Here is a 26266-nt window from a genome sequence, read left to right on the forward strand (position 1 = left end):
TTTAAGCCATTCTTATGCAGTTTTGCAAACAGAGGTAACCATACTGTATGTGTATATGTATGTTTCTTTTGTATGTGTGTGTCTGAGATTTAGTTCTTGGCACTCCCAGACCTTATTGTCATTAAGTACTCACCAAAAAAATTACTTTGTCAATGTCAATAAATTCACGTTAGTGTAAAGTAGTGGTGCCTTCATGGTGTGTATTACAGGGATATTATTTATCATTGAAATATATGAACCTATTTATATAACTTTAGCCTCCTGCAGAGGTCTCCCACCCACCTCCTGAAAGGTACCACACATTACCCTAATACCGCCCTATTTACACTGTTACTAAAATTCAGAGTAGCACAGCAGGGTTGGCTGATGCATTCTATGGCTGCTTTCCCAGCTAAGTGGTGTATGGCAAAGAGCTGGTGCCATTCAGTGTTCACAGTCAGAGAGCTGGGAAGATGCCATGAAGCAGCCATAGATGGCAGCCACCAGACCACAGTGCTGATCTGCATCTTATTTGGAGCCGTGTGTGGTGCGGTTCAGCGGGGTGGTGGGGGGGAAGAGGTCACTGCAGACATCCCAAGTTATCTGGGATGGTTTTATCATTAAGCAAGTACCTTGAATCTCATCTTATTGCCAGCTGTATTTGTGGGTGGTAGTGTCCCATGTCTCATATTCCTCTAATCTGTCCTTACCAGCTGGAAGCCTTCTTTGTCCTGGAGTACTGCAGTGGGAAATCCATGTGGGATATGATTGATTGCAAAGGAAAACTACCAATGTCAAGCATCATGTGAGTATTATCAGGCAGAAATGACAATTCCAGGGTAAATGTAAAGTACAAAAACAGGTGCAATACTTGCTCATATTTTTAGAGCTTTTAGCTCTCCCCCAAGAGATCACTCTATATTATATACTGTATTTAATCCCCAAGTTGCTAGGTCCTGGTAATGTATTTAAGTTACCTAAGTGGAAACTTTGTTATTGGCCCATAGAATTAGTGACCACTTTAATACTGAAGGATGTGTGTCAGGGAGCCTGGTGTTTACAAGGCCCAATTTTACAAGAGTCCTGCCATAGAGGGAACCCCCTTCTAAATAAAGCCAGGGAAAAGGGGCCCTACGAATGAGGTTTATTCAGATAATGGACTAGTTTTGTCTGGAGTATCTTCTAGGAAGGTAAGATAATGAGACATAGCTAGAAAGAGCAGCCTTGTGCTCCACCTAAGGATTTATAGCTACAGATAGGGCTCCCTGAGGGCAAGGGATTTTGGCATAGTATATACTTCCTAAAATGTTATGTTGGAGGGGATCTGGACCACTAACTGGCAACCTAAAAGTGTATCTTAAACCTACCTAGTGCCTCCATAGTGGTGTGAGGGTTAAACTCTGCTTTGAATATATGTAACATTATATATCTACCATATCAATTGTTTTGTTATATGTTTATTACTGTAGCAGAGGGATGTAGTGGCACAACACCCACTCTCTTCCTCTTTCATATAACAAGGTTCCATCTGGGAAAAGGAGACCATCACTAGCCAGAAAATGTAGTTTGGGCTAAGATAGGGTTACCAATATATATTGGGGTAAAAAAGGGGGGTTGATAAGTTTTACTTCTTCCTTGCAAGGGTCAAACATGTTTGCCCTGTTCCGCTCAATAAATAATAAGAACCACAGAACTTTTCGTTAGACAATAGACAAAAAGTAAGTTCCCCACAAGCACAACCTGCAGTCATGTTGAATAAGGGGATACACTGCCCCTTTAATAAGTGAAATAAGTTTTTGCCCTTGTGCTCTATACACTAATGGATACACAAATTAGTGCATTTTTCTGTTATTAAGAGAGATGAGAAATTGATGAGATATAGGAATGATGATTATTTTCTTTTTTGGAAAGGTTCTACACAGCGGAGATGGTGGTTGCCCTCCAGTTCCTGCATTCCAAGGGAATCATTCATCGGTCAGTAAAATCTCAATATGTTGTGTTATACCTTTAATGTGTTCTTTAAACTAAACTAGTCACTGTTATCATGATTCCACTCACTGTGAGCAGATCTGTCTTGTAACATGCTTTGAGATGTCAGTTTATTAAATATAGTAATTCAGTTATACACATACAGTCATTCAATTATACATATAAGGCCTATGTCATACTGACGGGATTAGAAGCAGCGACCTGTCAACTATAATAAAGTTTTATTGCTAAAGTGTAGAATGTTCTATTACGCCCTCAAAGAAATCTATAAGGGCAGTGGCACACGGTGGGTTTTGTTGCCCACTAAATTTCTCACTTACTGGCAGATAACAAAACACAGGCAAATACTGATGCAATTGCACTTAAATTTGCTCAGTATTGCATATATGCACAATACTACAGTTGCACCTGCAGGGTTAGCATGATTATCATTCTATGTACATTTATTTTCAGCATTTTGTCCTCCCTGCCTGCATATGAAAAAGTGGGCAATAAAATGTTTCAAGTCTTTTTCTAGCCAGATGCAGGTAGCAGCTACTAATCTGGAGTTTTTAGGAAGCTTGTTGCAGCTTTTCATACTGCATGATATTTCCCCATACGCCATTGGCCTAAGGGCAGATCCAGGAAACCAAAGGTTTCTATGACAGAGTTCATCACTGGTACACTCTAAATTCCTTGCTGTGGCACAGAGCATCTTGTGGGATCCATAACCAAGAGCTGTTAAGATCTTTTGGATTGCCACCTTCTTTTGTGGTTAATTGTTAGCTCATTGCAAAGTTTCAAAAGAGCCAAAGAAGCCCTGCGCAATATTTCTATTTCCTTTACATAGCTGACAAGAGTTCCCACAAATAATCTCCTGTATTCCTCAGCAATACATAATAAATTACCTGCCACCACTAAGACAGTGACCTTAAGAATATGTGATTATAAAGACACTCTAAAGTAGCCCTTTACCATCCTTTAACGTCTTAGAAAATCCTTAACTTCCTTCCCAAAACTCTATGTACATTTATACGATTGCAAATTGTTCCTAATATTCCGCCTACAGTGATCTGAAGCCGGACAACATACTGATAGATAAAGATGGCCATATTAAGATCTGCGACTTTGGCATTGCTGAAGTTGGCCTCATTGGCAAGAAGAAGACGAGCGGCTTAGCAGGAACCCCTGGATACCGGGCACCAGAGGTGACATAATTTGTTTTTAATATTTACAATATATACCTAGTAATTATATATATATATATATATATATATATATATATATATATATATACATAAGGATGAAAGGTTTGTATAAAAAAAATCTATAGAATAGCATTAGCATCTTAGATGATCCCACTGCCAAGGGAAACCATCATCTAACAAGTGCTGGCACAATGCAATGTCGGGTCATTTAGATACTTAAAGGAACAGTAACACTAAAAAATGAAAGAGCTTTAAAGTTATAAAAATATAATACACTGTTGCCCTGCACTGGTAAAACTGGTGTGTTTGCTACAGTAACACTACTATAATTTATATAATAAGCTGCTTTGTAGCCATGGGGGCAGCCATTCAAGCTGGAAAAAAGGAGAAAAGGCACAGGTTACATAGCAGATAACAGATAAGCTCTGTAGAATACAATAGTTTTTTATCTGCTATCTACTATGTGCCTGTGCCTTTTCTCCTTTGAATGGCTGCCTCCATGGCTACATAGCAGCTTATTTATATAAATTATAGTAGACTTTCTAAAGTAAACACACAACTTTTACCAGTGCAGGGCAGCAGCACATTATTTGAGTTACTTTTATACACTTTCATTTTTTGGTGTTACTGTTCCTTTAAATTCTATTAGGGGTAATTTAAGGCACATTGGTGCTGCCATCTTGGGCTGTTTAAAACTTGATGTTCAAAGTGCCTAAACCTATGTCAATAGTTTGGAATGCATTAAAGGAACAGTAACACCAAAAAATGTATATATTTTAAAGAAATTCAACTATAATGTACTGCTGCCCTGCACTGGTAAAAGTTTTGTGTTTGCTTCAGAAACATTACTAGAGTTTATATAAACCCTGTTGTGAAGCCGTGGGGGCAGCCATTCAAAAGAAGAAAAGGCACAGGTTATATAGCAGCTAACGGATAAACCCTGTAGAATACAATGGTGTCTTATCTGTTATTTGCTATGTAACCTGTGCCTTTTCTCCTTTTTTCCAGCTTGAATGGCTGCCCCCGGGGCTACACAGCAACGTATTTATATAAACTATAGTAGTGTTCCTGAAGCAAACACCCGAGTTTTACCATTGCAGGGCAACAGTACGTGATATTTTAATTACTTTAAAACACTTTCATTTTTTGGTGTTACTGTTCCTTTAAGAGAGCTGAAGCAAATGATGAGTTTAGCCTCACCCCATTCCTTCTGGGAATTCTTGTGCTATCTAACACTTGTTACTGAGCAAAATAAATGCCTTCTAACCTAATGGGTACCAAAAGTCTTTCTGACACAGTGGTCACACAGCTTTCCTAACATTCTATTACTGAGATGGAGGAAAAGTTATGTGGTAAGGAGGAGAGACCAGTATCTTCCTGTCATATTTCAGGTGTTCCAGTGTTAGAGCAAAAACCCATGCCAGGTTATGGGCAAGAATTGCCTCGCTATACCATAAGCAGCAGTGTGATTCCTATTGACAGTAATGAGAAGCAGTTGACAGCAATCCTATGGAGAAAAATGCCAATGTACCCTTGTTTTCAAACTAAAGTCACAAATATAAGTAGCCAATGAAGTTGTTTTTATTATTTTTTTTTAAAGATTCTATCGAGCGAAGACTATAACGCAGGAGCGGATTGGTGGTCATTTGGGGCTACAATGTATGAAATGGCCACAGGAGAACTGCCTTTTCCACATTCAGGCAGCCTTTTTAGGCAACGATTTATGATTAAAATGAGAACACCTAATTACCCACAATATATGAGCGAGGAAATGCTGGACCTCCTGCCAAAGGTAAATATCAGCAGTTAAATAGAGGAATACATAAGGGAATTGCAGTGTATTTAATATTGTATATAGCTGTGGTATACATAAGTATCAGAGGTCCCATTTGTGTCCCATATTTAACTCAAAAGGTCTGCACATATATATTTCATATTACTGTAATGATGACCTTTTATATAACTTTATTTTTATTGGTTATTAACCCTGAAGTAAAAGTAATTGATAACAATTAACAGGAAAAAGGAAACAAAACATTAACATTTGATAAGGTATTTGAGCGATATTGGGGAAGAGGTGTATAGAAAACTGGGAGAAGAAGGGATGAAGGGTGTCCCTGGTGGTAAAGTAAGAGAAAAACTCTACAGAGTCCAAATTTGTTTTAACCCTTTGGCCCTCCTCTTCTTTAAAATATTCACCACCTTTTTCAGATTTTCCAGGTAACATCTGCACTGGTTCCAGCTGGGCGCATACACAGTACAGAAATCTCTAAGAAAGAGATTGTACAGCCTATGCACCCACCTGAGCCCCTACAGGGATACCTGTATACCCAGCCAGAGTATTTTTGAGAAGGAGTTTAGTTCTGTAAGCATTAAAATACTGGTAGTTTGTATGAGGAGGTGTAGTTTTTGATGGTTACATGTATGGCTGAGTCAAGTCCTTCTTGTAAAAAACACAATAGAATGGTTTCTATTAAGGATTTTTAAGATATAAAGAGAAAGTCTTCCTTTTTGTTATTCTTATTACATCTATTTGTGGGAGGCGGTACCCAGCTTAATATCTGCATTACTCAAATAAAGGACTATCTTTCTCTTTAGCTTTTGGAGAATGATGAGACTCAGCGGCTTGGACTGAATGGGAACATCAGGGAGCATGCTTTCTACAGCACAATCAACTGGGAAGATCTGGAAAACCGAAGATTGACGCCTCCTTTCCAGCCAGGAATGGTAAATTTGTGCGCTGAACCAATGAATAATCTAGTAATATCCTGCCGGGGCGCTACTACTCCTTTTCCTTTTGAGTTCTTTTCCTTTGTTACTGATATATGAAATATATGAAAACGTGGGTGTTACTCTTCCATTGTTCAAGTGATGTCCAGGTGGTACATCAATCATACATTTTGATCCAAATTTAGCCATTAAGTTGGGCTTCCCTTAGTGACTTAAAGTGGACCTGTCACACAGACATGAAAAGCTGTATAATAAAAGTCCTTTTCAAATTAAACATGAAGCCAAGATTCATTTCTATATTAACACATTCAAACCCATTATAAAAGCATTTAAAAATCCCAGCTGTCAATCATATACTGCCTGCCCCGCCTCTATGCCTTAGGCATAGAGGCGGGGCAAACAAATACTTAAACTTTCCATTCAACACTCACATTCTCCCTACCTTCTCACCATCTAATAGTGTAACCAGTGCATGAGCAAAGGCATCAGGTCCCCCATTCTGGCACATACACAAGATTTTGGGGTGATACAAAGCTTGCCTTATTAACAGTGCCCACAAAAGGGCAGCTGCCTCCTGGCTGTGATTGTATATTTCCAAGACTGAAGGAAACAAGATTTATATCATTTATATAGTATGTGAAGTTAATTTTGCTTAACAAACACAATAAAAAAAGAAATTGGAATTATTTCTTAGGGTGACAGGTCCCCTTTAAGGCCACATTAGGAAGACAGCCCGATAATTCACTGCTGTTTATATTTACCAGTGATAGGAGTTGGTAGTGTTAAGACAAAGAGTTTGTCCCAGTGGCTTAGGATCCCTGCTGTTATTGGGATAGAGGGTAGGTCAGCTCCATAATAACACCAGACAACTGGCTTAGCCATTTTCTTCCTTGCAGTTAGCAATCCCTAAGTGACCGCATTATTCATTAGTTTGATTCCCATATCCCTATAACAGAAGAAGGGAGTGTATTCTTCCCTGTGAAGTTAAAAGGCTGCTTTCTCTATAAAGATTTTACACATATGCCGGTATATATGATCGGTATTTCAGAAGGCTAAGGGGCATAATTAATCATAATGAATCTACGTTAAGGGCTGTGACACACGGGGAGATTAGTCGCCACGCAACAAATCTTCCTTGATGCAGGCGACTAATCTCCCCGCAATGTAATCCCACCAGCTAGAATGTAAATCGCCAGTAATGGCATACGTAGTGTACGCGATTTGCCGAAGTCACCGAAGTTTCCTCTAAAAGCAACTTCGGCAAATCGCGGCACCGTGTATGCCACCCCATCGGAGATTTACATTCTAGCCGGTGGGATGGCATTGTGGGGAGGTAAGTCGCCCGCAACAAGGAAGGTTTCTTGCGCGGCGGCTAATCTCTGCTTGTGTCACAGCCCTAAAAACAGTAGCAATGGAAATGAAACTATAAAATGCTGTATAAAAGGTTAAGTACTTTTTATAATTTGTTCATAGCCATCAGCAGACGACCTTCATGAATACCAGCCAGCATTCTCCCCTCAGTGTTCCAATGAAGAAACCAACTGGAAAAATTTCTCCTATGTGGATCCCAGCTGGAATTGGCAGGAGTAAGGCATCACCTCTATTATAATGTGGGATAACATCATTAGCTACTGCTTGTAACAACCTGAAGCCCATAACATTGTACCATCTATGGCACGTTGCACCCCAGAACCACCAATCCACAGGCTATACCAACGCTAAATCATCTCCTGTGAATGTCACCTGGTTCTACCATTGATGCCAGCACCACACGGGATCTCTAACTGTAACTTCTAAAGGATGGAACAAGAAAGGTAAGATCATTTAGAAGTCTGAGCTATGGTGAGTATAAATCTTATAAAGATAGCCTTGCTCCCACCCACCCACTTCTGTCTCTCACCTTTTCACCATGATTTCCCCCCTTCCTAATCACTGCCCCACCCAACCCAAACTTGTGTCTCTCTCTTGTTTCCTTTCCTGTGATTAACCCCTTTCCTCACCAGTTCCCCACACCAGTGGTGTAATTATAGAGGAAGCAGACCTTGTGGCTGCGGGGGGCCCAGATCTACTTCCCTCAGGGGGTCAACATGAAGGGTCACGGATGAACTGCAATGCAAGCAAAATCTCATTGCATGGTGCCCTATTCCTAAACGTTGCCCCACATGCAAAAGTTGTATCACCCTCATTATTCCCTTACCCATGATTAAACCAATCCTAACCAATGGGCCACACCAGTGGCATAGCTATGGAGGAAGCAGACCCCATGGCTGCGGGGGGCCAGGGGTCTACTTCCTCTACAAAGGGGGACCCACATAGGGGTATGGAGGGTGGGCCATAAATATACACCACTGCCCCACATCCAAAACTTGTCTCCCTCCTATTCCATTACCCATGATTAACCCTTACTAACCACTGCCCCACACACAAATCTGTGATCACCTCTTATTCCCTTAGCCATGATTAACCCCTTTCCTAACCAGGGGGCGTAACTATAGAGGAAGAAGACCCACGGCCGCAGGGGGCCCAGGCCTACTTCCTCTATATGGGGACCAGCATAGGGGTGTGGCGGGTGGCCCGTGATACACGCAAAATCTCATTGCGGGGTGCTTGGTCCCATAAAGTTACACCACTGTCCCAGATCCCAAACTTCTGTCGTCCTCTTCATAATCAATTACTAATTTATTCCCTTAGCCATGATTAACCCGTTTCCTAACTAGGGGGCGTAACTATAGAAGAAGAAGACCCACGGTCGCGGGGGGCCCAGGACTACTTCCTCTATATGGGGACCAGCATAGGGGTGTGGCGGGTGGCCCGCGATGCATGAAAAATCTCATTGCGGGGTGCTTGGTCCCATAGAGTAACACCACTGCCCCACAGTAATAATCCATTACGAATTTATTCCCTTAGCCATAATTAACCCCTTTCCTAACCAGGGGCTTACCTATAGAAGAAGAAGACCCACGGCCGCGGGGGGCCCAGGACTACTTCCTCTATATGGGGACCAGCATAGGGGTGTGGTGGGTGGCCCGCGATGCACGAAAAATCTCATTGCGGGGTGCTTGGTCTAATAGAGTAACACCACTGCCCCACAGTCATAATCCATTACTAATTTATTCCCTTAGCCACGATTAACCCCTTTCCTAACCAGTGCCCACACCAGTGGCGTAACTATAGAAGAAGACCCAAGGCTGCGGGGGGCCCAAGTCTACTTCCTCTACAGGGGGCCCCACATAGGGGTGTGGCGGGTGGCCCATGATGCACACAAAATCTCACTTGGGGGTGCTTGGGCCCTATAAAATTTCACCACTGCCCCAAATTTCAAACTTCAGATTATGTTTGTTGTGTGTGCGGTGTGTGTATGGGTGTATGCGTGCTGTGTGTGCATGCGTGCTATGCGTGTATGGGTGTATGCGTGCTATGCGTGTATGGGTGTATGCGTGCTGTGCGTGTATGGGTGTGTGTATGTGTGCTGTGCGTGTATGGGTGTATGCATGCTCTGTGTGTGTTCTTTATATGTGTGTTTTATGTATGAGAGTAAGTTTGTTGTGTGTACGGGTGTATGCGTGTGTATGCGTGCTGTGTGTGTATGGGTGTATGTGTGCTGTGTGTGTTCTTTATATATATGTTTTATGTATGAGAGTATGTTTGTCGTGTGTATGCGTGTGTGTGTGTATGCGTGCTTGTGTGTGTGTATGCGTGCTTGTGTGTGTGTATGCGTGCTTGTGTGTGTGTGTGTGTATGTGTGCTTGTCTGTGTATGCGTGCTTGTGTGTATGTATCAGTTTAGTCATTTGAAATGCTCACCCATTTCTTGAATAGGGGAACACTGAGATACATTTCTTCAGTATTATCCGCTGGCATTTCTAGGTGCTTCTAGGGCCATTTTACTTGCAGCACAGCCCATAGCCATATATATAATATTGAGAGCAGATGGCGGCAGTTCAGCATATTTACAGAGCTTGCATTAACAGCGCAGGAGCTGCTGACTGCACTACTGGTGAGACTGGCTTAGAAGCACCCCCAAATGCCTGTGTGTTTATATACAGCCTTACTGTTCTCCCATTCAACGAAACCAGTAACCAGTGTCAGGATATTTTTATATCCTGGTACTTTACCAAACGTATGCCAATACTGAACCAGCTCATACGCCCAGGTTGTAGCAATGTACTTACTGTACAAGGCTACTGCTATTAGTATATTTAGGACCCCATTGATCCAGGGACTGTACCGATTGCCATTTTGGAGTCAGGAAGGAATTTTTTTCCCCTTCTGAAGCAAATTAAAGACTGCTTCAGACGGGGCGTTTTTGCCTTCCTCTGGATCATCTAGGCAAATTTTATCCCCCTTCCGATCCTAATTAGCATGTGCTAATTAGGATTCGGTTCGGGATTAAGCAGAATTCATCAGGGTGGGTTCGGTGCATCCCTACTAATAAGTAATTAAGTCAGTGCAGATGAGACCTAAAGTTACCATTAGAATTAAAACAAGTAAATAAAACGGTTTCTACAATGAATCAAATAGCAGCGGTTCAGTTCTGGCTTTTTTAAGCCAGTCATGGGCTTCATATGTAACTAGGGTTAGATACTATTAGCAATAATATACTTTTTTTTTTATATCAATTGCTTACAGTGTGTTTTGTCTCAAAATGTATGAATGATGTATGGTTTTGTGAGATATGTGTGTGAATGTGACAATAGGGCACTGTAAAAATAAGACCAAATATCTCAGGCCATATTAGGCATAAAATACAGGGAAACTTAGATTTAGAGAAAACCAGGCAGAGCTTGATTAACCAAAATGCTGCCTGCTACTTTACCCCCACTTTTTAGTAATTTATTTATCTACAGCATAAATAGGGCCATCATCAGTGATTCCTTAGTATTAATATTCTAAAATCATTACTGGTTAGGGAAGTATTGCTGCAGATTATATGGTTAGCCAAGCAGCGGAGGTATAAACCCCATCTATGCTCTGCTGCCAACGTGATTGGCTCCAACACAGTAAAAATAGCCAATATATGTGTGAGCGAGTGATGTGTCTGAACACCTAAATAGGGACCGTATAGGGAATCATTGCAGCAAATCATATGGTTAGCCAAGCAGTGGGGATTTAACCCTCATTACACCTATGATAACCAGGTGATTTGCTCCAACAAAATAAAATTAGCTAAGATCTGTGTGAGTGAAAGCCAATTAAATATGTATGTATGGATAGTTAGCTAATTGTTCCTTTCAGTCATTACTGAAGAGGAAAGGTCCCATGACAGTTTGTCACTAGGTGCTGGACCAGATAGGGAACTATTGCAGCAAATGATAGGGTGAGCCATTTGCTGGAATAGGTGTGTGAATGGACAGTAACAAGAGTTGAAGCCTTGACGTGGCGTTACTGCTCACATGGGTAACCGTGTGCCAATTCAACCATTTATGAGAGTGGAATTATGGAACATCTAAGGTGCCTTGCAATAGTATTCAAACCCTTGAGCAATTCTAAACAATTAGAAAATATTTTGTTTGCAAAAGTTTTCTAAAATTATGCTTTGCCACAATAACAGGTTTAAGCCCGTGGGTAGGCATGTACCAGCAGGGTGTGCATATGGCCGCAGAAAGGACTGGGCTTCCTACATAAAGGGTGGGGTTTAGCTGGTTTAGGACAGAGTTTTGGAGGATGAGGGGGATGGATTGTGAAGATCAGGTTGATGTTTGGGTCCCCAAAATTCCTATAAGTAACCCTGAGTGTAGAAGAGCCACCTTTTTCTTACTAAAGGACAAAGAAACCTACATTTATTGGGTGCAAGTGTCTAATCTAGCCCTGATCTCTTTCAATCAACTAAGAAAAAATTGCTCTGGCCCTGGGAATTTCTATAGATTATTTTATATCAGATTATTTTTTTGTGATTTTTCTTCACTTTTCCAGTTTTAGACTTGCATCTGCACTGTAGTGGGAAATCTGAAAAAGGGCAGGCTTAAGTCTATGTATGCTGAAGGGTGACTGGAAATGGTTATGCAGCACTCCTTCAGAAAAATCCCTCCCCCCAAAAAATATTGGCAAAATATTGGTTAATTTGGGATTTCTTGCCCTTGCATTTTACCTCAAATTTGGCATCTTTGTGCTACTGAACTTTTTTTAAGTAGCAAATAGTAACTGTTTCTCTTGCACTATTTCACTGTATTTTGAACCCTTCTAATTTCAACAAGATGCCCAGTATGTTTTTTGTCTTTAATTTACCAAATTACCAGGGGTGTATCTTGGCAACTACAAGAAACAGGTACCAATCTCCTGGCATGACAAAGGCCTTTATGAGATTCTTCTTTGGATTCTACCAACATATTCATGTAACAATGCACTGGTAACTATGAAAAATCTGTTGTTCATAGCTGTTACCAGTAAACAAAATAAACACTAAATACTCTCACCAGGTTATTAGTGGGTGCTGGTACATAATACATACCCTGCCCCCCCTTGCCACAAGACAAGTGGTATATTCTCTGTAACACCTTTACAAAAATATATTTAAAGAATGTAAAAACAAATTGCAACAAAGTGTTAATCTGGTGAACAGCTTTGTTATCAGAATGTAAATGTGCACAAGTCTCATGGCAACTGTATCTAATCAGGAGTCAGTCGGCTGTTTGCTGCCATTTTATTCGGTATCATGTGCAGTGACAAACATATACATATATAACCTGCTATGGAAACTCAGTGTGCCATGATTTCCTTTTTTACTTCAAAATGTATTAGCCTAACAAGATCATGGGCTGAGCAAACATAGCTTACCCTGGATTTATAGACTTTGCGCACATAATACACACCTAGAGCTGCAGCAGGCAGCTGATAACGGAGGGCAAAGTTTGCACTTCCTGGATATTCAGCAGTAATTTCCAAAGCTCAGGTAACTCATTAATGGCTGACCATTTAACTATTTATTTCTAGATCTGAATGTAGTACAATGAGTCTCTGGCTCCATCAGCAACAAAACTGCCGATTACTCCTGAGGGCTCTAATTTTAAAAGGCTTTAATGCACTTCCTGATAGAGGTATGGGACCGGTTATCCCAAATGCTTGGGACCTGGAGTTTACCGGATAAGGGGTTTTTCTGTAATTTTGATCTCTATACCTTAAGGGGCGTATTTATTATGCTGTGTAAAACTAATTCGCTGAAAAAACGGAGTAAAAAGCTGTGTAAAATAAATGGAAAAGATCGCCATCTGAACGCCAGATATTACGCTGTTATTTTCCATAAGTTCTGGTGGAAGCAAAAACGCGTAAAACAATTACGCCGATTTTACACGGCGAAGCCTGGCGACGTGTTGCGAATTTTCTCTTTGTTTTTTACACAGCATAATAAATATGCCCCTAAGTGTGCTAAAAATATAATTTAAACATTAAACTTAATAGAATTGTTTTCCACAAATAAGCATTAATTGTATCAATTAGTTGGGATCAGTTAAAAGGTGGTTTAATTATTATAGAGAAAAAGTAGTCATTTTTAATAGATTATTTGATTAAAATAGACTCTCTGCTTTCTGAATAACAGATTTACAGATAACGGATCCCATACCTGTATTTGGAATCTGAGAAAGGAAAGGAAAGACTCTTTCATGTAACGGCTGAATAACAATATTTTAGTAGGAAACTCCTCAATGAAACCATTGAAAAGTCATAAAGAATATAACCTGTATAAATAGCACTGATCTACAATACACCAAAGCAACCATTAGAGGGCAGCAAAGAAATACCATGTTTTACTGATGTGTCCATACCTGTGTGTGTCCTCACGTGTCTTTTTAGGTCAAAAGTATCATTAAAGCCTTTCCCGCAGAAGGTGCACAGGTGCCTTTTTACTTGATTATGACACTTGAGGTGACGATTGAGCATGCGTTGTAAACGGAAGCCTTTGGCACAGATCTCACAACTGTAAATCTCCTCACTGCACGACCCAGTTGTGAACTGAAAGGGCAAGATGATGAGAGTTGGTAAATAACAGGAATAACAGCTTTGGGTGGTGATTACTTGTAAAACACAAGCAGTGTTTTACACTGTACCTTGTATAACACGTGCAGAAACACACACAAAAAATCCAGCATTGCATGTTATGTTATTTGCTTACTACAGGGATTTTTTTTGTCGGTTTGTCTGCTTTCTTGGGTTTTCAAGCAAAGTAAATGCCAGTATTCCGACCATAACCACAAAGTATGAATTGTCCCAATAAAAGTATTTGAAAAAGTGGATTTTTTAACTTAATGAGGCTAATGGCACACGGGGTCCTATAGCTAAAACATCAAAGTGATCCAATAGCCGAATCTTTGCATATCACATTCTAATATTATCAATGGGAAGCATTATGGATCACTCAAGTGATTACTAGTTGCTTCCATTGGCCAAAATCCTAATCCAATGAGAACTGTGTTACTCTACAATATTCACAGACAAAATCGTGAGCAGCCCTGTATGCTCCTGGCTTTAACCATGAAGTCTAGGTCAGTATCTTCCAACTTTTACTATGGGACGGGTGACGTATATTCTACATATCACATGGGGTCTAGTTCTGAGAATGCATAAGATAGAAAAACAAATGGCAAAAGTAAGACAGCATTCACTGCAATCTCTATGCATTCACATATGCTTATTTGGAGTGGATGAAGCTAATATTTCAGGGGCAATCAAGGAAGTGCACAGTATCTGTCATTTGTGCACTGCAGCTGCATATGCCAGCCTTGGAGGGCCCTAGGGTGCCTGGTCAAACACTGTTTGTATTACAAATGTCACACCTGTTCTAACATTGTTATCTGAGAAGGCAGTATACCCTTTCCAAAATGAGTTCATTTAAGGGGGTGGGTTCACCTTTAATTTAACGTTTAGTATGTTATAGAATGGCCTTTTTAAGTGATCATTATTTATTTCTTATAGTTTTTGAATTATTTTCCTTCTTTTTCAAACTCTTTGTAGCTTTCAAATAGGGGTAACTGACCCCAGCAGCCAAAAAACTATTGCTCTGTAAAGCTACAGTTTTATTGTTACTTTGTATAACTTCTATTTCTATTCAGGTCATCTCCTATTCATAAAAAAAGTCTCTCGTTCAAATCACTGCTGGGTTGCTATGGTAATTTGGACCCTAGCAAACAGATAAGTATTGAAACCCTGAACTGGAGAGTTGCTGAACAAAAATTTAAATAATTAAAAAACTACAAATAAGCAATGAATACCAATTGCAAATTGTCTCAGAATATTACTCTCTACATCCTACTAAAAGTTAACTCAAAGGTGAACAACCCCTTTAAATAGGGCTTTTTAAACATAATTTTGCCTAATTAATTCATAAATGCATTATGTTAAGTTTTTCATTAAACAAGAAAATACAGATAAGACCCCTGTATAATAAACTGCTCTTTATCTGAAAGGCTGCAGTATAGGCAAAGGAGGGGTTTGTTTATACAAAGCTCATCTTATCAAGTGGGAAGTTCAGCACAATAAAAATAAAACTGTATATAGGTGTATAATGTCCCATCATTAAAGGACAAGGAAAGCTGAATTCACTGTGGGGATGCCAAACAAATGCACTAGCCTTGGAACTTTCTAACACAATGCTGTCCAGCTGGTGGCCCTCAGCCCGCTGACCTGTCTGGCTGCTGTGACTAATTACATTTGTGTAAGCTTTAAATAATATCAATCAACTGAGATTAACTGGCCCCCTGCACTGTTCACACCACAGATTCAGGTTGTAAACCCCTGTGTTGTTTACACCTGGAAGACCCTGTATTGTTTACACCTGTAAAGTTATGTATTGTTTACACATTTAAGACCCTCCATTGTTCACAACTCAGGCCAAGACTGTAAGCGCCTGCACTGTTTATCTGTTCACACCTCAAACAGATTTTAGGAGCAGCACCTGCATTGTGTCACTGTATGTACTGCAGTTCAAATGATTCATCTTGGAGTGGTCATAATCAGTTACCTTCTTAGACATGATAGGTTTCCCTGTCTTCCTGCCCTCCTCTACTCTGCCTGCCCTGCTCTACCCTTGCCTATGTGTGCCATACTCTGCTTGCCCTATGCTGCCTGTGGGAGGTAAACCTGGTAGGGGTTTGTTCTGGAAGTTTGTTTACATTTGGAAATAGAAGATATGGGGTCCCTAAGGTGTGTGGGGGCTTGTTGTGCTACTGACAGGGGAAGAGGCATATGGATTTAGGGGTGTGGCTTAATATTACTTAATAAACTTTTACGTATAAGTGATGGGAGATATCCCTGCAGTGAGCACCAACTCTACTGCACAGTTGCAATCTAAGTCTACCTAGGGATGACTGAGAAATTCAACTAGGATGGCTGTAAAGGGTAGTTAAAGGGTTAAAGAAAAAAATGGAACCAACAAGGGGAAAAGTTATTGGATTCACCATGAGGGGGGCTAACACCAGAAGGACCTCCTACACAGCCAATCAAGCCCTACTAACTACACTGATAAACTGGTAACGAGCATATTTAGCCCAGTATGTGGGAAATGGGAGGGGAAGTGTGCCTATATATTTAGAATCCTGTAATGGCATCACTGACTTTACTTGAAGGCTTACTGTCAAAGGCTGCCGAACAAAACTATAGTGGTGCTTCCTATCAGGTCAATCTGACACTATGGCCATTTGCTGCCAAACGGACACCTAAACCATAGCGCTCTGCCAGCCTGAAAAGCTAAATGTCAGTAGCGGGATATAGTTTGCAATGTCAGTTGTTTTTGAGATGAAACCTGCTCATATGGGAACAGCAGTCATACAATCGCAGAGGAATACTTGAAAAATGCAAGTGATTATTGATAAGTTTTTGTAAAAGGTTAAAAATATGATTTACATAAGTGCCACACTTTAGTTAATTTTTTTAGACTTAGAAACAAAAGGTTGTGGTTGCTCAAGCTGTGAGAGATGCTTAAAAAAAAAAAGCTTGCTCCAACATTGTTATCTAAACGGCAAGCTAAAGGAAATAATAAAATAATACGCCATTCTATTAATGGGTACTGTATTTATTAGGTACATATGTAAAAAAAATATGTCTCAACAATTAATGAATTGCATATTCCAACTGGACATTTTTACAATAAACTGTTCATTTGAAACAAAGGTGATGACTTTTGGTAAGAAGCACCACAGAGGTTTTAAATGTATCTAACAGTAGCAAATATTTCCAATTAAGTCCACTTAAGCAAATATAGGGCCAGGCACCTTATAAATATAGTTTCCAAGCATTGCTATGACAAAGATCAATTTCTGACCTGCCCTCGAACTCTCATATTTGCATAGGAAGAATCAGCAAATTTAATGGCAAAGTTATTATCAAGTAATTTGACCAATCGCATTGCTGTAACAGGGACTCCAAAATGGACTGTTCCAGATTTTCCTAGTATTGCCCCGGCTTTGGCTTTTGTATACCGGTTTTTAATCAGAAACACGTAAGCTATTAGTTAAAGGGTGAATTGCCTTATTTGTTGTGTTATTCTTCAGAAACAATGTTTCAGAAAGATGCTGTCCTCCAGCCAAGGCTCTAGTTCTTACAATGCCTTTCACACTTCTGATATTCTCTTTCTTCTTTATTCAGTTAATCATAGAATGTACATGGCATTGTTGGAACTAAAGTCTTGGCTGGAGGAAAGCTGACAATTCTGCAGTGGTGACTAGTCAGGAAAGGAATTATTAGAGGCAGACAAATGGCTTTTAGCAAAAATTATATTTACAAATAACGAATACAATTAATATTAGCAAAATAATGTATACATATATATATATATATATATATATATATATATATATATATATATATATATATATATATATATATATGGTGAGTTGTATGGAATTTCAATTCTTTTTTTTTTTAAATGTATTTGTGTGAACATATCTTTAAAATGTACAAACATTTAGGCTTAGGTTTCATCTGTCTAGGAAGACTAACTGATCTGAAAATTCTTAATTAATCCAGATACTCTAATTAACAGCATAAAATAATTGCTTGGCTTTACTAAGCAGCAAATTTTAAAGTAAACATTTCTCCTACTCAGTTTCTTCTTTATTCTACATGTATGACCAGAGGCTATTGTGCAGATGGGATAATAGTGACAATAGTCAAGAACTAGAAATATAGTACAGTATATGTAACAAATGGAATGTTACTAGTTTTTACAGTTTGCTGTTGACCTGCTTCAAACTGATTTAATTTGAACTTTGTTTATTTTCAGTTGTATTTTGTTTCTAGTGAAAATTCTCATTAGTGAATTATTCCAGCTCTACGTTATTGATCCTTGGGGGAACTGCATGGGCCATTGGGCACTCAAAATACTTCATCAGCCATTATACTTTTCCTGCTCTATTTCATTAGCCTGATCCTTCATCTGTAATTAAGGAAGACACTACAGGAAAAGGGATCAAAGGATCTGGTGTTCAAGTAAGGGAAGCAGTAAATCCTCAGAAAATTACTGAAACCTCAGTTCAATACATCCTCAGTGCAAAAAAGGGGCTAAGACAGTTGTACTTACAAACCAGTTAGAAACTAAATGATGTTTATAAATGCAAATTCCTGATTGTTGTACTGGTAAATCATTTACGTTTGATTCAAGAATCTAAGAATCATAATCTAAGGATTTTCCCATATAACTATAAAATATACCGACATACAGGTATGGGATCATCTGGAATGTTCCGAACCCATAGTTATCCAGATAAGGGGTCTTTCTATAATTTAGATAACCATATCTTAAGTATAATAGAGAAACTTTAAATAAGAACAGTAGTATTGTTTTGCCAATAATAAGCTGTATAAATCCTTAAATAAAAGGTTAGACACCTTGTAGCCAGAAAGCTCAAAATTACAGGAAGGCAATCTCCCACAGAGAAAATATTTGTAACTTTTAAAACTTGTTTCTTTTGTTCTGTAATAATAATAATAAAAACAGCACCTTGTACTTGATGGTAACTAACTTGCATGTATCCTTATTGGTGGCAAAAGAATTCTATTGGGTTAATTTAGTGTTTACATTTTTTTAAGTAGACTTCAAGGATTGGGGTACCTTTACATTAGCTTTTAGTATGTTTTAGAGAGTGCTATTCTGAGACAATTTGCAATTGGTCTTCATGTTTTATTATTTGTTCTTTTTTTAATTATTTCGCTTTTTGTTCAGCAGCTCTTCAGTTCTGAATTTTAGCAGCTATCTGGTTGCTAGGGTCCAAGTTACCTTAACAATGAGATGTTTGCTTTGAATTAGAACGATGAAGCCCAAATAGAAAGATAAGTAATAAAAAGTAACAATGAAATTGTTGTCGTAAAGAGCAATCATTTTTGGCTGCCAGGTTCAGCAAACCCCCCCTACCATTTGAAAGCTAAAAAGCTACTAAAAGTTAACTTAAAATGACCCCCCCCCTTTAAGATATGGTAATCCAAATTACAGAAAAATCCCATAAATGGACAACCCCAGGAACCAAGAATTTCCAACAATAGATTCCATACCTGTGCTGTTTTATTATTACAGATAAAATGGAAATGTAAAAAAAAAAAAGTATTTGTTTAAATAGGAAAATGACATTCCTATATTCCACCTCTTTCTGGATAACAGATCCCATACCTTCCTTTAAAGAATAAACTATCACTAAGTATTTATAAAGCTATGGCATACTATGCGCCCCTGCACAGTTACCAACGTAATGAAACATGATCAGCAAACATTTACATTTGTATTTGCACCTATGAATAAATATTTAAAGTTTAGTAAAGACGCTTTGGTTGTTGCAGATCCTTTTACGCTTCTATGGAGGAGTGTACTCCCATACCGCTCTTGTTCCTTTTATCTTAACAAGTAACATGTCACAATTTGCAGCTAAGACACCATAATTAAAAGCAACTTTCCAAAACCGATTAAGTTTCCCCCCCACCCCCAAAAGTTATTTGTAAATGTAACTGCCACTGAAATCTGTATATGTTTATCTCTTTCTGTTTTCTCAGTCTGACTACAGAAACAATGTAGCAGTCAGTTCCTCTACAGGTCTTTTAATCATCTGATACATTGTTTCAGTAGTCAGCCAGTAGTGCAGAGAATATAAAAAAACAGACTGATATTGCTTTAAATAGCAATTACAGTAGAACCCCAATTTTACATTTTTCAGGGGACCGGAAAAAAATGGTGCAAAATCCGGGAAATCTATTTGTTATATATTGGTGGGACCACAAAACAATGGTGTAAAATGCAGGAAAACTTAAAATCAGGGGATGTAAAATTGAGGTTTCACTGTACTTTATCAACAACTACTGGAAAAAAATAAGTTAATGTATGTTAAAACGCTGCTTAGAATATTTTATTTCATTTAAAACAAAATTGAAAATACTGTTGTCAATAGGACCATAATAATAATATTTTTTCAGTAGATTTATTTGAAGCCGCAATTGTGGTCATTTGTTAATGTCTTTCCGTTTTCCGGTTATTCATGCAAAAAAACCCAAAAATTCTTTAGGTGAAGATTTCTTTTAAGCTAGAACCACTCCTGTGTACATCTATACCTATTGTTATTGTCATTATAGCAGCCGACTGCTTTGTCAGATCCTTTATTGCTATTATAAGGATTAATGGCTAAATGATTTTAGAAACAGTAAGACAACTGTAGTGTTAACTAATGTAAATACGCAGCCAATGGGGAAATAAAAGTGAACTCTGGATACATGCAAGTAGGACCAAGGTTATAGGATACAGCATTGCCCTCTGACTTAAATATATCATTCCCATGAATGAAATAAACTTTAAATTACCTTAATTTTTGATCTGGCCGATGGTCTTTTTCCATGAGGGTCTGAAGTCTGTTCCTCCTCATCCTCTTGCTTTGTGGAGTCCTTTCTAGAGGGGGACACAAGTCCACTTTGGGGTGTGTTGTGAGGGGGGGTGGTGATGCTGCCATTACAGCTCCCAGAGTCACTGCTGCTTCTCTCAGGACTGTCCCCAGCAGGGTCCCCAGCGCTGCTGTTACTGAGGCTATCTTCAGTGACATACTTAAAGATACAGTCTATGGTGTCTGCAGACAAACAGAGAGCAGGAGATGAAGAGATAAGCAGCTACACAAAAGCCCAGCATCACCTGCAGGTAACTTCTATTTGCCTTTCATTAAGGCAGAGCTGAGCCCTTGTCCCCAGGAGCAAGAATCACTAAAGAGGGAGGGGGAAGGTGGATTACTGGGGAGGAGGCAGGCCAGGGCTCTTTTCCCTCTCAGTGTACTGTTTGAACTGAGGGTGTAGCTACAATGTTAGGTTCTCTCATTAACAAGTCAATGGCACAATGCAAACAAGCAGGGCTTGGAGTGATGGCGTGGAGCTTTTCCGTTAGATTGGAAAACACCTATAGAAGTACACATAGCCACCCCCCTGGCAGTTGTGGGATAGCCAGGTGTGTTCCAGGGGTACCTGCGCCACTGAGGCGGGTAACACTATATCGCCCGGGGGGGTGTGACACGATACAACATGAGTCCGCTCCGTGCGTGGCACCTGCGCCAGTCGCACCCACACCCCCACAGATAGGACCGTCCCAAGCCGAGAGCACAGGGCGCCCAGTTTATCAGTTCAACTCTGCCCTACCCCATGAGCACTGGCACACAATGCAAAGCGCCTCAGTCACACACCGCTGGACCTCGGGCCGCAGCTCTATTCATCACTTTTCACCAAATGTGTAAATATACGGTGCAACTGCATATATCATAATCCACACAAGATAACCATTTAACTATGAATAGTAGGGATTCTATAGGGCAGCCCTAGAAAATATAAACGATCCATAAAGCATTGGCATACACTGGCCAGGTGTGAGGGGACGGTGCATCGCCAACCCTCTCAAAAGTAAGCGGAATTTTACTATAAAAAATATGTCCATATCGCCCTTAACATTAACTTGCTTGAGTTCCCCCGCTATAATGTAGTGCGCTAAGCGGATCCGTCTCGGCGCTACTATAAAGCCACATGCTAGCCGGAGCGTTCCACTGTGCCGGGGGGAGAGAACAGGAGCGGAAAGGTAAAGGGAAGGTGCGTCATGTAATAAGAGAGGCCAGGGAAAGTAGCCCCCTCCATTCCCCAGCTGGGGTCTCCGTGCTCACCTGGGATATAGGTATCCGCTCTCTCCTCGTCCGGGAGTTCGTCCCAGTTGCGGATGACGGGCGGGGGGCTCCTTCGCTTCACCAGGAAGGCTCTAGGCATGATGGCTGGTGACGGGGGTGCTGCGCTCACGGACTAGACTACTTCACCTTGCGGTTTCCTCCTGAACTTTTCCTTCCCCGCTCACTCTCACGCAGTCTCCCCCCCCGCCCTCACCCAAGTGCCTTTAGCGCAGGACAGATCCCACACAGGTAGCGAGAAGTATCCTATGGGGCGCCCTAGCTCATCCCGTGGGGTACAGGCGCCCACTCGCTGTACCCACAAAATACCCAGAAGAAAGTGGAAGAAAATAATGAGCAGGAACTGGAGCAGCGAGCATGCGTGCTGCAAATATAACGGTGTCAACAAGCACTCCTGTACCTGTCCGACCGGTTTGAGCAGCACAGTCCCTGCCCTTCCTCAGACGCTGGCTGTTTGCAGAAGAATGCAACGTCTGCCAGAGACAAAGCACTCGCCCAGCAGTCTCACTCCATCCCTGGGCCCGCCGGCTCAGCAGCGCACCTCAAGGGCCACCTCACATGGTGGGACTCGCATTACAATAGCCAAAGGGGAAATACACTAGTGGCCTGTATTTGTAAAATGCCAAATGATACGAGACCTAGGGGGTGGGGTAAGTGTGAAATTATCACGGAGAAAGCCGATACGACAAGTTAGTGGAACTGATACAGGTATAAAGTCTGATTTCTGCCAATGTTTCAGGCCATGTTCTGATAATGAGCAAGGGGTTAATAACATATCTACATCTCTATATATTATATCTCCTTAGAAAACCTGCTGGGCATCAGTTACTTGCTTATGAATGAAAAAAAATATTAAAATATCATTTTTATTTATTAATCAAGTCCTGAAGTGCAGCAGCTTTTCTATAAGACTACCAAGAAGAGTTCCATGACAATTCAGGGTGGACTAATTATATCCTCATATTTAATACACAAGTTTCAGTGAGTCATGTGACATAAATTACATCACTGATCACCAGTTATGATTTATGATATCTCCAAGCACTTCTAAGGATGTAATTTAGAGGATATTTATGGCTCTTGTTAATGTATATTATAAATATATATATATATATATATATATATGCGAGTGTGTGTGTGTAAAATAGACAATGCTGATTGTTTAATCATAACTGTCTCTACGTTTTATTTTAGCAGAGGCAATTCTCAGTATTGTCTATGGCAGGGTATTTTCTGGTGTAATAACCGTGACAAGTAGCTGCTACTAAGTAGCTCTGTGTGTCTTCGCCCTAAGAAGAATATCAGAGCCTGGGTGCAGTCTAGATGATGAGGATAGTTCCCACAATGTACTGTGAGTGTGGATTCCTTAATGTATAGAGGTATATATGTCTGAAAAGAACATAATAGCCACTGGGAATGTCGGCTTCCATAGCATTTACAGCTCATCATTCCCTAATCCATCCCTATAATTAGTGCCATTTAAAGCACACACATTCATTCTCCTCACTGCAAAGCTCTCTAAGGGGAAACTGCAGCACAGATGTACAGATGGAAGGCTATTTGCTGGTTTAAGGCTGTACTTCAAAGTTCTAACAGTCTTTGTGCGTGCAGCCCTATGCACAGATATATGTACAAAAAATCTTTCTATGATGGGTGGCCAGTAATTTCTTTTTCCACATACAGTAGCATGATGAGCATTATTAAATTAATCTTCATTTTCTGAACAACTAATTCTGTTGCATTCACTGTAATACAAACACATCAGGCTTAGTTTTGAAAAATGTAAAAGAAAAAACTGTGAATGTAAAACCAAGACCTAATCTGGCCAACATATGCCAACCACACATTTGGGCATTAAGGTGTTGTGCTGTGGCGCTTTGCGTTGTTTCATGCACAGCTGGTGCAGGACCTGTGGTTTCTGTTGGCTGGGGGTGATTTAGAGCCACTCCACACATTACAAGTATGGCATCCATTATCCAGAAATCCATTATTCAGAAATCTCAGAATTATGAGAAAAACATCTCCCATAGAGTACATTTTACTTCAAATTTTTTTTTTTTTTTAATTATTTCCCTTTTTCTGTTGTAATAAAACAGTACCTTGTGCTTTATCTCATCTAAGATGTAATCAATCCTTATTGGAGGGAAACCAGTTCTGTTGGGTTAAATTAATGTTTAAATGAGTTGACTTAAGGTAAGGGGGTTCAAATAATGGAAACATCCCTTATTCAGAAAACCCCAGGTTCTGAGCATTCTGCATAACAGGTCCCATACCTGTACTAAGAAGGAGTTGCACTTTGTGCCATTGTGCTTAATGTGGTATCACACGCACATTTATACATACTTGCAAACCACAAATGTTTAAACTGCAAAATCTGACTTTATAATGTTATATGATGTGGCTATTTATTGCAAGAAATGATGGACACATTGCTGCCTTGGGCACATGCCTCGGCCATTTCGGTTTGGGCAACACGTGACCCATGTATCATTGCTCTTAATGAAACACAACATTTGCGTAGCTTACCTTGTCTGTTATTGTTCTGGAAACTTGCAAGCTTCGTGTTTTGGGTCATTCACTGAAGGTGTGGCTCATTCATCAGAACTGATAGTTTCACTTGTGCTTTAACGTCTTGAACATCATTGTTCAAATAGCTGTATTCACTCTGGCTTTGGCCCATCCTGACACCTGAAATCTCATTTATTTTTAAGTGGATTGTCTTGTTTTTAGTATGTCATTGTTTGGTATAGAAAAGCTTTTTGAAACCCCACCCATCACCAGCCCTCAAAAAAAACAAGTGACCCTTGTTAATTTAGTACCTTTGAATTTTTCTTCACTTGATTAAATTGTAAAAAAGCACAAAAGGTGATTAGCAATTAGCCTTGATACCTTTCATTTTTAAACCTATTAACACACCAGTTACATAATTTACACTTGTGCAAAGTCCATCTTTTGATTAATGAATAGCAGTTTCTCTTAGTTGCCTTTTCCCCAGTCAAGTCCCCAGCCCAGTCTTCTCTATGACTTGCCCAGTCACATTGCAGCAGGCATGTGTACCTACAAACTTTCTTTTAAACTACAACACTCTAAATACATGCCAGGTACACTGAGAGCTGTAGTTCAAGAGCAGTCCACACTGGCCTTAGAACTGGCATTTATAACTCACCAAGGATTGACAGTTATAGTCTCCCTAAATTAAGTTTCATTATTATTTTTAGTTTTGGTACGTGTGCAGGGACATGCATCTATAAGTGAACTAACTGATTTTCTCTCTAGTAGAGATTGTTTGTTGCTACTAATTAAAATTGTGCCACAAGATGTACAATATCTGAGAAGCAATATATTTTGGCAGTGCAATTCACTGATGGGTTCAGTTGCCAAGTCTGCACCTAATTCTTTATTTCCTAACAAGTCTTTGTAAGACTTGGGGGCCTTATAATCACATATGCTGTGGGGTGGGAATTGAATTGCAATGAATTACTATGGCGAGGCAGAATTAGGTGGCCATACATTGAAATATATGCTTGTTTAGCAAGGTTGCCAAACAGGCAGATCTTTCCTCTATATGTCCACCTTAAGGATGTGGATACAAGCCATTAACCTGTCCTATCAGTATCTGGCCTTTTTTTGCCCAGATATCCTTCGGGTGGGCCCCATACATGAGCAAATAAAGTGCAAACCTGGTGTGAAGGGGCCAAATCAGCAGCTTAAATCTGCCCATGTATGGCCACCTTTAGGGCTGTGACACACGGGGAGATTAGTCACCGTGCGACTAATCTCCCCAAAATGCCATCCCACCGGCTAGAATATAATCGTCGGTGGGATGGCATACACGGGGCTGCGATTTGCCAAAGTCACCGAAGTTTCCTCTCAAGGCAACTTCGGTGACGTCAGCAAATCGCGGCACCGCGTATGCCATCCCACCAGCGATTTACATTCTAGCTGGTGGGATGGCATTTCGGGTAGATTAGTTGTCTGCAACAAGGAAGATTTGTTGTGCGCTGACTAATCTCCCCGTGTGTCACAGCCCTTAGACAACCCCATGCAATTGCTGATTCTGTAAAGAGGTTGTAACTGCAGAGATGTACATTATAGTTGTATGTTTACCATTGCCATTATAGAAGTCCACTTAGCAGTTTAGTGGAAAGTTTGCTCCAGATCTAGTAAAGCTGCCCATACCCGTACCGATAAAATGATTTAGGAATTATTGTCCTAATAATTTTCGTACCATGGCGATAAAGCTGGCCATACATGATTTCGTACAATATTT

General features: G+C 40.0%; 1 protein-coding gene across 2 annotated transcripts in view; it reads right to left on the bottom strand.

Moving 5' to 3' along the window:
- The window catches only part of ovol2 (ovo like zinc finger 2), a 31764-nt gene extending 7046 nt beyond the window's left edge, over positions 1-24718 (bottom strand). Inside the window, exons 1-3 of one of the 2 annotated variants that reach the window (XM_012962887.3) lie at positions 24523-24718; positions 20651-20910; positions 13645-13831 (exon numbers count right to left, since the gene is read on the bottom strand). In XM_012962887.3, the coding sequence (XP_012818341.1) occupies positions 13645-13831; positions 20651-20910; positions 24523-24571 (496 nt within the window). In that variant the 5' untranslated portion in view covers positions 24572-24718. 2 annotated transcript variants of the gene reach the window in all.
- Between the last annotated feature and the right edge of the window lie 1548 nt (positions 24719-26266).

The sequence above is a fragment of the Xenopus tropicalis genome, chromosome 5 (assembly GCF_000004195.4).
Source record: "Xenopus tropicalis strain Nigerian chromosome 5, UCB_Xtro_10.0, whole genome shotgun sequence".
Lineage (NCBI taxonomy): Eukaryota > Metazoa > Chordata > Amphibia > Anura > Pipidae > Xenopus > Xenopus tropicalis.